This window comes from Crinia signifera, chromosome 5 (genome assembly GCF_055691185.1).
Source record: "Crinia signifera chromosome 5, ASM5569118v1, whole genome shotgun sequence".
Taxonomy (NCBI): domain Eukaryota; kingdom Metazoa; phylum Chordata; class Amphibia; order Anura; family Myobatrachidae; genus Crinia; species Crinia signifera.
In genome coordinates, this window is record NC_139221.1 from 299,746,043 (window position 1) to 299,761,850 (window position 15,808).

The window sequence follows — 15,808 nt, forward strand, 5'->3', positions numbered from 1 at the left end:
TGATTGGCTGAGAGCTCTCTCCGTCAGAGAGCTCTCAGCCAATTACTGGCTGTCCATTCATTTCTATGTGCCCGGCTTCCCCTACGCTACCCGGTCTCTGTCTCTGATCCCCTTGCGGCGTTCACCGCCTGGAAGTATCTATTTGCGGCATTCCCCCCCCGCCCAGGAAAGTGCACCCACTGCCTCTCTAGCCCGGCTCCCTGCTTACAGTCCCCCGCTCGGCTCCCTCCACTGCACGTACTATACGCTGCGTCCCCTGCCCGCCTTGGGCTGCACATAAGATTTAACAAATCTTATGTGCAGCCCGTCCGACCTCCCGAATCCCGGGTCGGATGGGATGTCTGCACATGCGATTTGGCCCGATTTCACGGCCCGATTCCTCCAAATCGGGTCAAATCGGGCCCAAATCGCATAGTGTATGGCGGCCTTTACGCTTCAATAAAATAAAAAAAAATATAAAAAAAGTAATCATTAATAGAAGATATTAGAAACAAACCAAGGAACAACGGTAATTACCAAGAGCTTCCAATATGATTAATGTTAAGGAAACACATCTACATTTTTCATTGGTTTGCTACATGAACCCCTTTAGTGTTATATATGAGGAGGACTCCTCAGCATATAAAACAAAGGGAATGCAGCCAGGATCCACCCAGAAAAAGTTGTACAGGTTAAGTATCCATTATTCGAAATGCTTGGGACCACGAGCATTTTAGATAAGGTTTTTTTAGGGTTTTTGGAATATTTTTTTTTCCATACTTACCTGGTCCCCTGGTGGCGGCTTGATGGCCCCCGACATCCACGGTGTCCCCCAGCGTCCACGGCGGCCTTCAGGATCCTCTTCAGCGGCATCTCTGGTGCATTGCGCGACCGCGCACTCGCGCAATGCAGCTCTGGGACCGGAGATGCCGCTGGAGAGGTTCCCGGAGGCCGCCGTGGATATCAGGGGACAAGGTAAGGGTGTGTGGGGGAGGGGAACAAAAACAAAAAAAACGAAATATTCTGAAAAACCCCGGTTTTCAGAATATTACAGTTTTTGGAATACACAGATAAGGGAGACTAGACCTGTATGAGTACTGCATACACAAAGTAATGATATTGTTGCAGCCGAAATAGGTTCACCAGGGGTTGGGGTGTGTGTGTGTCTTCTGGTTTTACTTATGCAGCGACAGCTTTAAATAACATCCCGTCGCATCCCTGAATATATTATGCTACATTTAATTTTAACAAAGGTTTTGCAGCTCACAATAAACTATAGACAAAAACAAACCTAGAAATGTCTCTGTCACAAATAGTTTTCCTGCTGAATATTATCAGAAATAAAATCTGTATCCTGGACTACGGGGAGCTCGCTGGCTCCGGTAACATTCTCAAAGCAACTGTAAAATTCAGAGAATCTGAAAAACAAACATGATTTATAATTAGCCCAGGGAATTATGGGCAGCTCTTGTTTTTAGTAATACGCAAGCCAAAAAATGAGTGCAGTTGCCCTAATTTGCTATCTTATTTATGAGATTATTGATACATAGCATTAACCTCTTCAGTGGCAATCCCGAGAATTTTCCGGGCTGTGCCTCTGTGCCCAGTCTGGCAAGCCCGGAAAATTCTCGGGATTGCCACTGTTTGGAGTCGGGCAGCGCTGCTGAGTTCACTCTGATCTCAGGCAGCGTCGCGCTGCCCGGCTCCCTCCCCTCTGCGGCGTCGCCTCCTCCTCCCTCCTCCTCCCCCCTCCCCTCCGGGTTTTCAATAGAAGTCCCCGGCGCCGGCTTATGACAAGCCGGCTGCCGGGGACAGTGATGCGGTGGGGGGGGCGCAGGTCCGGGCAGCCGCTGATTGACAGTTCAGCGGCGCTGCCCGGACCCAGGGGGGTAGTGGTGTTTTTTTTTTAAAGGGAGCGCTCCCCATAAAAAACTCGCCCAGTGGGGAGCGCTCCCAAAAAAAACCCCACCACTGAAGTGGTTAGATGTTCAGGTCTTCTGCATAGCGTTCTTCAGGCTGGCCTGGGCCATAAATGGCAAATATTCTAAAATAAAATGAGGTACTTGTGTATTATCATGGCGCCCATTAAGTAGTTAGCGTAGTGTCCCTATCAGAATCAGCATAGTGTTCGCACGGCCAGCATAGTCAGCGTCCCTTTCACTATGATTTTGTAATGTGTGGGCAGCGCAGCGAGCCACCGAGCCCAAAGCATGGCGAGCGGCCACGGATTACTTGACGTGTAATTCGCGTCCACGCGCGGGGCTCGCTGCGCTTGCCACACTTTATAAAATCAAGTCCATGTGGATAGTGGGGGTATGAACAGGTCAGGATGACGCGTTTCAAATGGAGGCATTTGCCAGTATGTAACATGGAGCACTAGCACATGCGTCCTTTATTGTGCATGAGACGCACTTGCGCACCGCACCTCCCCCCCCTTTGTGCAGGAGACGCACGCAATACCGAACCCCGTCTCCCTGAAGCGGACATGCCGCAAGAATTACTGAAACGCACAAGTATATGAGACGCTCGTGCGTCTTAGGCAGATGGAGTGCCCGCATGATCGCCTCTCTTCCGGCGTCCGCCAGCGCAGGGGATCTGGTGGTTACCGGCGTTGTGTGAGAGGCGCTCACTAGGCTTGCCAGGGACGCTGGGGACAGAGCTGCGGCTCGTGGGGACAGTACAGTGACTACGCTGGTTGGCGGGGACACTACGCTGATTACGCTAGGCAGACATTGGGCTACGCTGACAACGTAGCTTAGCCTATGCTGAAAACGTACCGTGATAATACACAAGTACCTAAAATTATTTTATAAAAACAAATTTTGTTTTTCTTAAATGTTAGAGACGGGTGTGAATAATTTGGTTGAACAAAAGTAGGTTGACCCCATATGGTCGACAGACAGTACAGTATGTCGACTGAAACAAAAGGTTGACAGGGTAAATAGGTTGCTCAGCACAGGTTAATATTCTCAGTCACAGGAGGGTATTTAAACTTTGATTCAGACTGTCAGATCATTCCCGACAGTTGAAATCTCGGACATTCCAACGCCACTTCGACCATCGGAATTCAGTGTTCCGACTGTTTCGATTCTCAAAATCGACATGTATTTGGTCAAGATGGCTGCGGATTCGACAACCCAGTGGCTGTTTTCTTTAGAAAGTCGAATCTGCACGTGCTTCAATGTGGTCGACGGCGACTAGGTTGACAACTAAGAATGGTCTCAAAAGTTCGACATGAGATTTTCCTTTTTTCTTTTTGTTTATATCGAATTGGTTCATACTTTACTATCCAAGTGGGCATAGTTAGATTCTTATAGTGTGAGTTAGATTCTTCTAGTGTGCCCGAAGCATGGCGAGCGCAGCGAGTACACCTATACTGTCGCGGTACACCTATATGGTGTCCAACTCGACATATATATATATATATATATATATATATATATATATATATATATAACTGGTCGTAAATAAATAATAATAAATAGACACTGAAAAAGTGAGAAACGCGTGTCTACCTTTTAAGTATCGATTATGTACATGTCGACCTTAACCCTTTGAATGTCAACATCTCTGTGAGCGATGTTCAAAATATCTGCTAAAAATGCCAGCATCGCTCGCATTTGTTATATAAATTCAAATAAAAAATGTTGCGTAAAAAAAGATTATATTTCCTATATAAAGGTAACATTACAGGTCATTATGATGGATAAAAATGTTTTCACACCTATTTTGACAAATTCACTTGGCACTCAAAGGGTTAAGCTTGTGTCAACCTTCTATCACTGTCGACCTAGGGTAAGTCGACCATTCTTAGGTGTCGACCTAGTCACTGTTGCCCTAGACATTGTTGACTCATTATCCCAGAACCTTCCAGAAGCCACAGCCCTCCGCACTGCACCAGGGCCTCCCAATGTTGCTATTTAGGGCACCATACTACTCTGTCCCAGCAGGAGCAGTATGGGAAGAGCATAACAGCGTTTTATAAACAAAACATAATCCTGTGTTCATTCCTATAAAGGGAATGGTATAAACATCTGTCAAACATTTCCTAACATACTGTACAGCTTGTGTCACATACTTTGCATAACAAATGATGTTTTATGCTGTAACATATACTGTACATGAATAGAATGTTCTACACTTTACTGATACTGTCCACAGGGCCAGGTGTACTAAGAGTTGAAAAGTGATAAAGTGGAGAGAGATAAACTAACAGCCAATCAGCTCCAAACTGTCACGTGATTGGCTGTGTTTGAAAAACGACAGTTAGAATCTAGTTGGATGGTAGTTTATCACTCTCTGCTTTATCACTTTTCAAAGCTTACTGCATTGGGTCCTGTTGTGTTTCTTAAACTTTCAACTACAGCTCCATTATTAGATAAAAGCTGACGATTCAATTAGAGATTTTGAACGGCAACTTTTCTGAGGGGAGAAGTCGCAGCAAATCACATACAATATATCGTTTGTGGTTCTTTAGAGCTTGATATGTCTTTTGCATTCTCATTCTCCGCTGCCGGAGTCGGAGGTCAAACACACAGCATGTCCATTCTCCGACTCCAATCCGATGCACATGTGATTGCACATTGGATAGAATGCCAAACACATGCAATTTGACAACTTTTCACCCGATTTATCAGCCTGATCGATCGGAATTGAGTGAAAAGTGTCCATATCTCACTAGTGTATGGCCAGCATTACATTGTGAGCCGCAGCTGGAACACCTTCTGTCAGACACATGACAGTTAGGAGCTGATTGTCTGGAGCACCATTATCATACATAACAAGTTTTAAATAGCTAAATACAATATGCAAGTTATGCTGTGTTTTTGTACAGTGTATTCTTGCCAACTTCAGCAACATCATCTCCAGGAGGTCTGTGGATAAAGAGACCTGGGTGGATGGGGATGTGGCCTAGAATCACAAATCACATGTTTGCTCCACGACCCCTCCCTTCTGGGACTTTTTGTGGAGATTTCTGAAATGATATCGCTTCATAGCATCTCCTGCCTCTCCCTGTTCATCTGAAGAAAGGTGGAATGTGTGAGAGTTGCCCAATTTCAAGGTAGACTCTCGACCAAATTCAGTAGTCTCCTAGAAAGTGGCGGGCAAGTCTAAAGTTCCATACACACTGGGCAATTATAGACAGTGATGATCGCTATCGTCACCGGTCACGCTCATCGCTGGGCCATACACACTGGGCGGCTTTGACCTGAAAGACACTCAAACCTGCTCAAAGTCACCCAGTGTGTATGGGCCTTAAGATAGTTCTCCAAACACACAGAATAGATAAAAATAACAATAAATAAAAGGAAAATGCTTAGAAACCAAGATATTTTGTGAAACCTAGAGACCAATGGCAGTGGTAACTGTACGTATACCTTAAGGTGGCCATACACATGCAGATTTATCTTCAGATCTGGCTGGTTGGAACAAAAACCTGGTTATGGATGAGAGCAAATGACAGTTGACCATTTGCTTGGAAATGCTGGAAAACTGACAAACTGTCACTCATCTATAACCATGTTTTTGTTCCAACCAACCAGATCTGAAGATAAATCTTACTAGTGTATGGGCACCTTTACAGTGATTACAATGATATGCAGCATGCCTATTTTCTGCATAATATATCATTTTGTATGCAGATACAGCTGCAGTCATACGCATACCCTGCTTGTGCTTTCTGTCCACACATTTTAACTAAAAAAATTGCACAAAGCGATGATCTGTAACACAAAGCACTCACACATGGGCTAGATTCTCTAAGCTTCAAAAGTGATAAAATGGAGAGTTATGCTGGGTACACACCAGGACGACTAGGGCCCGATCCCATCAATCTAGATCCAATTCCGACGGAATGGATGTAGATTGTGTGGTGATTGGGCCCTTTTCTGTCCCGGTGTGGACCGATACCGATATGATGCACGGTCCCTGCGGTCTGCTGCAGGTAGCATCTGAAGGACGATCATGCTCCCGGGTGCGGGTCGCCATTGGATCGGACCCGCTCACGGTGCACATCGTGAGCGGGTCGTGCCCCCCGCGTCATCGTGAGCGGGTCGGAAGAAGACACTGATGACCCGCTCACGATGTGCATCGTGAGCGGGTCGTCCTGATGTGTACCCCACAATAAGCACCCAGCAAATCAGCTCCTACCTGCCATGTCACAGACTGTGCTTGAAAAATGTCAGACAGGAGCTGATTGGCTGGCTGTTTATCACTCTCCATTTTATCACTTTTGAAGCTTAGAGAATCTGGCCCATCATGAACAACGCACACTGAGAATAGATGTATGTGGACACATCTGTATATATAAAAAATAAGCTGGAAAAATTTGCTTTAACACAATGATGACTTAAACGTGTACAGTTGCCTAGATATAGGGGGTGGGCCAATTTACCCCTCACTGGCATCTTACCACACTCTCCCCTACTCTACAGCAGTCTTTCCTAAGTCCAGGCTTAACGTTTTAAGAGAATGCTGCTACAGTATATCCCAAATCTGACGGAACTCATAGCAAAAAGCAGGAATACTGTACAGTATGTTAACTTTCTAGAGCAGTTTAGGGTAAAAAAATACATCTGCGTAGTTCTATGATATGTAATTACCATCGTTATCTGTACATCTACAATCCTAGGTAATGTCACTTGTGCTCTTTTACCCCTTTCTTTCCCAGCTTGTATTCTTAGCGCAGAATCGATTGTGTGTTCAGAATATGAAATGAAATGAGAATAAGCTCTAAAGTACTTTTAAAGAGCTTTTCAAAGCTGCAGCATCTTCGGACGCCGGATTTAAAGGGGAAATATCATTAAATACCAAACCAGGAGGCAGATGTATTAAGCTTTAAAAAGAGATAAACGCGAAGGAGATAAAGAGTGATGTATGCCCAGCCAATCCGCTCCTAACTGTCATGCTATAGGATGTGATTATAAATGACAGTTATGAGCTGATTGGCTGGACGCTCATCACTCTTTACCACCCCCGTGTTTTTTTGTTAAGGCTTAATACATCTGAACCCAAGTGTGTTTTGTATTTATTAAACAGAGGGTTGAAACCACTGATGTGGCAGATTTGAAAAGTGCCACTTAGTAAATGTATGCCCTAAATTGTCACCAGTTACTACTTCATGTGTTGTTTACTAACAGTTGTGATGTTTTTTTTTTCTGTGTGTATGACAGCGAGAAGAAAGGATTTTTCTCCAAGTTTACAAAGAAAGAGAAAAAAGAGAAAGAGAAACCAAAACTAGTCAGTCCCTTCACCATGGTGAGACCTAACACTGTAATGTTTGTAATGACTGTTTTGCTGAAGTAAATACTGTATGTAGGGTGGGATGTACTAAAGTGAAAATGCTGCAAAAACTCAGTTTTCTGGGCACTTTTTCCCCTCTGCCGGAGCACCGCTGCGGAGGGAATCACCAGAAAAAGCTGGTGATACCCTATAGAAGCCTATGGGCTTCTCTCTGTGGATCCACCACGGATCCCTCCCAGCATGCCTACGACTGGCGTCGTCACTGTGCATGCACAGAGGGACTCTCGGGTCTCAGACCTGGAAGTCCAGCCCCGGAGTCACTTCGCAAAGGACAGCTCTTGTCGCAAGATCTTTCCTTTGCGTTACTAATCGCATATTTATTTAACAGTTTGTTATATAGCGCGCACATATTCCGCATCGCTTTACAGAAAATATTTTAACACTCACATCAGTCCCTGTCCCAGTGGAGCTTACAATCTATAATCCCTACCATATGTACACGCACACACTGTATATTTTTGGATTGTGGGAGGAAACCGGAGTACCCGGAGGAAACCCACGCAAGTACAGGAAGAATATACAAACTCTGCACAGTTAGAGCCATGGTGGGAATGGAACCCATGACCTCAGCGCTGTGAGGCAGTAATACTAACCATTACCCATCCGTACTGCCCCATCTTAGTGCATATGCAATTATCATGGATGCGGTAAGCGGTGATGTGTGGAGCAACTATTTATTTAAAAATCAGGTCTGCTTCTTTTTGCCATCACCTGACCTGAGTCTCATTAGAAAACTGTGTTTACGTCTGGCAACTTTTGTTGTTTCCTAACTAGAGATTTAGAAAATGGAAATAAATGATGTGTAGGAGGATAGCTAAATGAATGCTTAAACAGTTCTTAATTAGTTTTTCAATGTAAAATAAAAATTGTAGCTAGGAATGGAGGTTATGATGAGGATCCAGTGAACCCTATATCACTGCTACCATGGAGGAAGGGAGTAATGTAACCAGCAATGCATTTCCTATAAACATATTACCACAAGTCATATGTGTCATGTGGGTAATCTCACTGTCAATCCCGACATTTCGGGAAGTCTGGAGACTAGTACAGAGCATTAGTGTCTCATATATTGAGGGTAATTTCCTTTTCTCCTAATGATTTCAGCAGTTTAGATCTATAATGGAAATATTCTGTTTCTTGGCTCATTTATAGAATCCCTAACAAATGACAGTCGCAGAAATTCCTTATTAGGAGCAGTTTGAACAATTGCTCCGATTGATGAAAATAAGAATAGTGTAGGCTCGGTAACCTATGTGTTTAGAAAATTGCTAAATACATTCATTTTCCCCTTAAGGGCCACCATCCAGGTTTAAGAGTATTACATTCTGAATTGTATATAAGGTAAATTTCTGTTTATATAACTCAAAAGTGAAGCTCAACTGTATGAGGGTGTGGTATTCTGGTATTCTGACGGTCCGTATACTCATTGGCATCGAGGGGGGGGGGGGGCTAGTACTTTTTACCCACCCAGGCCTGGGTCTGTGTGAGGGTCCTAGGTCCTGCTACTCCCTCCCCTATTGCAGGGAGCTGGGCAGTGGGGAGAGAGATGACAGGATGCCACCGCAGCACAGCTTCTCTCCCCAGCCCAGCACACACTGTTCAGTGCCATGTGCTGAGCTGGGGAGAGAGACAGCTGCTGCGGCAACCTGTCCTCTCTCTCTCTCCCTCTCATTTATTTCTTTTACGGGGCTCTGGCGCATCCCAATGGCCACGCACCCTCCATTTTACCAGTTGCAGGCCAACTTGTTGGCGCCCCTGCCTGACTGTCAAGCATTTAACAGTCAGGATTCCAAAGTCGGTATAATGACCACCGAAATCCCAACTGGCACCCCTGTATGAATAGCAGTTCCAACTTACACACCCCGGTTATTTGAACCCGAGAGCCAGCGGTCACTTAATTGTACTCATCTTTTGGGTACAACAAATGCATTTGGAGTCATCCATTGCTCTTCTGTAGAGTCCTATAAATGTTATATACAGTACATGATACAAGCTGATACAGTATAATGTAGATCCTTCATTTCAGCTTGCCGTGTATAACAGTACTGCTCACAATAGTTCACATTTATTTGCTGGTGTTCTCTTTATCAGACTTATCATACATTAGTGATATGACCAAGAAAAGGCCCGACTGCTGTGCAAGACTCTCGTAGAGACACCATGGAGTTTATATACTAAGATGGAGTTCTATTGGAGATGTTGCTATAGGCAACCAATTAGATTCTATCAAAGAATCTTCTAGAAGATGCTAAATAAATAAGAATTACTGTAGATTCTGAATGGTTCTATTGGAAACATCCCATCTTCAATACAACTCCCATAAGCACGCTCTTGGCACGCTGTGCGGCGAATGAGGCACGCGTGCGACACTCGTGCACTCCATTCACGGCAATAAACGTGTGAGCGAATGGTGCGCCGAGACGTGTCGGCCAGGCACGCTGGCGGGAAAGATGGCCGTGGCTCCATCTGTATTTAGTATTTGGGATCACACGCAATCGGATCACACGCAATCAAAGCTCATGCGATTTGCGTGCAATGTGATACGCGGACAGATCGCATCGCGATCCACTCGCATGCGATATGAATGCGTTTTGCGTGCGATGTGATGCGATCCGCGGGCAGTGGTGCTGTGAAACTACACAAGTATAAATTTTATTGTTACAGAAAAAAATTTAAATAAAAAACAACAACTGTTTTTGTTACCCTACCCTTACGATAATTTTATGAATCATTTTTTTTCTTGCTACAGTTCCGATACTCGGGAGCTGTAGACAAACTGCTTATGGTTCTTGGAACAATAGCCGCCATGTTACACGGGGCAGGACTACCGCTCATGATGCTGGTGTTTGGCGAAATGACGGACACCTTTGTCAACGCTGGTCAAAATATGACACGTGAGTTTGATGTCATGAAATTTGTTTAATGGAGTCATCAAATAATGTTTCCCTTTAGACAGCCGGCGGCGCATACTGTGCATAACACCCACAGCGCTGTGTGTTAGAGACTACTGGGCTGTATACTGATCAGAGAACTATCTGTGAGGAGTTTATATGTTCTCCAAATATATACCCCCGGGGATAGCGACCTGAAATGCTGGTGAAATACAATTGAATACCGCTCATAATGTTTTTATCTTTTTCGTTGGCAGAAGAAGAAATGATACAGGCAGCCATCGAATTACAGGACAAAATGACAACGTAAGTAAAATGAACTTTTATGTTTATAGGGCCGCTGCACTTTACACCACAATAAATCTACGCAAGGCATTAATAGACTAATAGGTAAATGGGTCAGGTTTGCAAGTGTACAATTGATACAATATTGATACCTTAGATTAAGTACGGTTTATAGCTAATTGTTCCAGACAGATTGCAATTGGATGAGTTGCTAATTGGGGTAATGATAGTGAGACATCAGTGGCGGTTAGGCCTCAAACAGAAAAAAGTTTGAATAATCCCAAGGCGCAGCCAATCCGTGCAGCCAGAAACCAGACGGAGGACCACAGAATCCAGTGATCCCGACTCTAAAGTGGATGAAGATGTGCATATAAAGGTATCTTTAGCACTTTTGGTACTTATATGTTAGTTTGGCGCCCACTCAGCTATTTGCTTAGTTTTCCGCGTCCCCTCACGGGGTTCGCTACGCTCGCCATGCTTCGGGCTCGGTGGCTCGCTGTGCTCACCACACTATATAAAATCAACTCCACGTCGACATGGATAGTGGGGCCTTTTTCTTGAGTGAGTACGGTACGTAAACAAGCGGATTTTGATCTCCTCCAGTATAGAGTGATTTATCACATATCACATGCTAACAAAGTGCTAAGGATACCTTTATATGCACATCTTCATCCACTTTATAGTGAGTTGGGTACGATTTTTCTTAACCAAACTCAACTGAAAACTCACCTATTCATCAAAGCGTACCCTTCCACTATTCCTGCATACACTAGCTGGTTCTTCGACCCCTTGCCTGTTTACTAGCCACCACCCACTTGCTTGCACCTCTCTTAGGGGGAGATTCTCTAAGCTAAAAATGCGGTAAAAACCCAGTTATCGGGGTTTTTACCGCATTTTGGGATGCTGTAAGCTTCCCCCGCCGGGTTACCGCGGCGGGGGGCATCGCCAGAAAAATCTGGCGATGCCCCATAGAAACCAATGGGCTTCTATCGCAACCCTCCGCCGCCCCGCGCCGACCCCCCGCCGCTCCGCATCGCCCCCTCACCTGTGTCCGGGCAGCACAGCGCAGTGCTGCCCGGACCTGTGACCTCCTCCCTGCACTGATCCTCTTCCGGGTGCAGGGAAGAGGAGAGCCCGGCGCAGCAGCAGCAGCGCCGGGTGTGGGAGGGAGGGGGGAGCCGCTGGGACCTGCTGGGACCCGGTGACTCTCACTGCAAAGGACAGCTCTTAACGCAAGAGCTGTCCTTTGCCTTAATTATCGCATATGTTACAGCATATGCGATAATTAAATATGCGATGGGGGGCGGAGATTCTTAGAGAATCTCCCCCAACATCTGTCTGTTTCCCCTTCCAACTAGAGTTTAAACTCCTCCGAGCAGGGCCCTCTTCCCTCCTGTTGTCAAAGCCCTCTTCTCTTCACATTTCACTCACTGCTCTCCTATACTCAATATATGTATAGTAGGTTTATATTATGAATGTGGCAGTACAGTAGGTGGTTATTATGAATGTGACAGAACAGTAGGTGTTTATTATGAATATGGTAGTATAATAGGTGTATATAATGAATGTGGCAGTATAGTAGGTGTATATAATGAATTTGGCAGTATAGTAGGTGTTTATTATGTGTGTGGCAGTACAGTAGGAGTTTATAAAGAATATGACAGTGGAGTAGAAAATTATAATAATGTAAGGAATGGATGATTGCTGAAAGAGTCTAATAGTCTTTATAGTTTGAATTGTACTTTAGCCTTTTAAAACTAAAAGGATTATACTCCTTTTCCCCTGCTGCAATAACCTGCTTTATTGCCATGTCTACCATGGTAGTTAGGTTACTTGATGTGAAAGAGTCCTTGAAAAATAAGGGTATCGATGCAGTATAAACAGCTCATCTTGGGTTTTCTGACCCAGGTTATGCCTAAAAGCTGCTGATTGGTTGTGTACGCAGAGGCCCGCCTCAAGGGAGTGTCTGTGAGGGACATGCAGAGCGATGTGAATGTGACTGATCCAGGAATAACGTGGGTCCAAGGTGCAGTGTATACATGGCCTGACTCAGTTTGGAACCTTGTCCTCAAACCTGGGTCAAAGAGGCCTAAATAAAGTCATGGTGCAAATGGGCTTAGCCACTAGCCCCAAATAGGGAAATGGCTTTTATTGGTGTAAAGTGGGCTAGATCAAAGCTATAATACGATTGTTTGGCAAATCTGCTGTATATATCGTGCTTAGCATGTGACATTATGTTTCTGGCAATCATCACACAAATATATTCAGCATTGAAGACTAACTATAAAAGGATAGTAAATGTTATTTACAAAAGTGTAAAACATTCACCTCTCGCAGTGCACAGGTCACAGAGTACACGCCTGTTTGCACTATCATTGATAACCTTCAGTGCACTGAGCAATGACTGGGACAGCTAATGACGGGCGGTTCATAACAGTTTCTTGGCTTCCTCAGCAGCCTGAGAGACTTCCTCCAGTTGTTCTTCATTGTTTATGCCTAAGACCCTGAAAAAGCAACATTACAGTGTAATCACTGAGAGGTTTACAGTCAGCACAACCCAGGCAGTCCGATTGTTCTACCACTATAGGAAATTCCTAATGAATAGACACAGTAGCTCAAAATAATGTTTCTGCTGTTATACAGGATACACAATAATGCTTGTACAGGGTGTAGAAAGTGACATTAGTATATGAGCAGGGTGCAGAGCATTACATTGGTATATGTGCAGGGTGTAGAACATTACATTAGTATATGTGCAGGGTGTAGAGCATTACATCAGTATATGTGCAGGGTGCAGAGCATTACATTGGTATATGTGCAGGGTGTAGAGCATTACATTGGTATATGTGCAGGGTGTAGAGCATTACATTAGTATATGTGCAGGGTGTAGAGCATTACATCAGTATATGTGCAGGGTGCAGAGCATTACATTAGTATATGTGCAGGGTGCAGAGCATTACATCAGTATATGTGCAGGGTGAAGAGCATTACATTGGTATATGTGCAGGGTGTAGAACATTACATTAGTATATGTGCAGGGTGTAGAGCATTACATCAGTATATGTGCAGGGTGCAGAGCATTACATTGGTATATGTGCAGGGTGTAGAGCATTACATTAGTATATGTGCAGGGTGTAGAGCATTACATCAGTATATGTGCAGGGTGCAGAGCATTACATTAGTATATGTGCAGGGTGCAGAGCATTACATTAGTATATGTGCAGGGTGCAGAGCATTACATTAGTATATGCGCAGGGTGCAGAGCATTACATTAGTATATGCGCAGGGTGTAGAGCAGTACATTAGTATATGTGCAGGGTGTAGAGCATTACATCAGTATATGCGCAGGGTGTAGAGCATTACATTAGTATATGTGCAGGGTGTAGAGCATTACATTAGTATATGTGCAGGGTGTAGAGCATTACATCAGTATATGCGCAGGGTGTAGAGCATTACATTAGTATATGTGCAGGGTGCAGAGCATTACATTGGTATATGTGCAGGGTGTAGAACATTACATTAGTATATGTGCAGGGTGTAGAGCATTACATCAGTATATGTGCAGGGTGCAGAGCATTACATTGGTATATGTGCAGGGTGTAGAGCAGTACATTAGTATATGTGCAGGGTGTAGAGCAGTACATTAGTATATGTGCAGGGTGCAGAGCATTACATCAGTATATGTGCAGGGTGCAGAGCATTACATTAGTATATGTGCAGGGTGTAGAGCATTACATCAGTATATGCGCAGGGTGTAGAGCATTACATTAGTATATGTGCAGGGTGCAGAGCATTACATTGGTATATGTGCAGGGTGTAGAACATTACATTAGTATATGTGCAGGGTGTAGAGCATTACATCAGTATATGTGCAGGGTGCAGAGCATTACATTGGTATATGTGCAGGGTGCAGAGCATTACATTAGTATATGTGCAGGGTGCAGAGCATTACATTGGTATATGTGCAGGGTGTAGAACATTACATTAGTATATGTGCAGGGTGTAGAGCATTACATCAGTATATGTGCAGGGTGCAGAGCATTACATTGGTATATGTGCAGGGTGTAGAGCATTACATTAGTATATGTGCAGGGTGTAGAGCATTACATCAGTATATGTGCAGGGTGCAGAGCATTACATTGGTATATGTGCAGGGTGTAGAGCATTACATTAGTATATGTGCAGGGTGTAGAGCATCACATCAGTATATGTGCAGGGTGTAGAGCATTACATCAGTATAAGTGCAGGGTGCAGAGCATTACATCAGTATATGTGCAGGGTGCAGAGCATTACATTAGTATATGTGCAGGGTGTAGAGCAGGGGTCCTCAAACTTTTTAAATCGGGGGCCAGTTCACTGTCCCTCAGACCGTTGGAGGGCCGGACTATAGTAAAAAAAAATGTAAAATGTGTGTGTATATATATATACTGTGCAGCATGCACTGTACATCCCCCGCCCCTGTCTGTTGTGGTGGCTGCCGTTACTGTGTACAATTGTACACAGTAACGGCAGCCACCACAACAGACAGGGGCGGGGGATGTACAGTATATGCTGCGCAGTGTACATATATATATATATATATAATTTTAAAAATATTGATATATATATATATATATGATGATGTGGGAGATGTGCAGCCATTGTATAGGAGTCCTTGCCAAAATGTGGGGGGATGGCCACATGGTGCTGGCGTAATTGATGTGTTGCCATGTAATATCTCCACATACCCTCAACCAGTCACAGCCTCCTCTCACCCGAAAGATAATATGCACTCCCGACTTCACTGCTCCCTCCCTCGTCCGGCTCCTCTCTCCGGATTCAGCTACCCTCCTCTCAGCCGCAGCGTGTGACGTGATGACGTCACACGCATAGGATAAGCTTAAGCAGGGAGCCAGGTCGGACCAGCAGACACTGCTGCTTCCCCTGACGTCCCAGGCCACGCCTCCGCCCGTCCATTCGCCAGCCAGCCTGCCCGTCCATCCTCCCGGCTCTCGGCAAGTGAGAAAGTGAGAGTGATTGCCGCGCCAGCGCTTGGGCAGCAGCAAGCAAGACGGGCCGCATAAAAGACCTCAGCGGGCCGCATCTGGCCCGCGGGCCGTAGTTTGAGGACCCCTGGTGTAGAGCATTACATCAGTATATGTGCAGGGTGTAGAGCATTACATCAGTATATGTGCAGGGTGTAGAGCATTACATCAGTATATTTGCAGGGTGTAGAGCATTACATTAGTATATGTGCAGGGTGTAGAGCATTACATCAGTATATGTGCAGGGTGCAGAGCATTACATTAGTATATGTGCAGGGTGTAGAGCATTACATCAGTATATGTGCAGGGTGCAGAGCATTCCATTAG

The 15,808-nt window shown here is 44.7% G+C and overlaps 1 protein-coding gene across 1 annotated transcript in view; it reads left to right on the plus strand.

Moving 5' to 3' along the window:
- The window catches only part of LOC146081254 (ATP-dependent translocase ABCB1-like), a 107,808-nt gene that overhangs the window by 11,229 nt on the left and 80,771 nt on the right, over nt 1-15,808 (plus strand). The window contains exons 2-4 of the mRNA XM_083189375.1: nt 7,152-7,236; nt 10,031-10,175; nt 10,430-10,478. Coding sequence (XP_083045501.1) covers nt 7,152-7,236; nt 10,031-10,175; nt 10,430-10,478 — 279 coding nt within the window. The remainder of the gene's footprint in view (nt 1-7,151; nt 7,237-10,030; nt 10,176-10,429; nt 10,479-15,808) is intronic.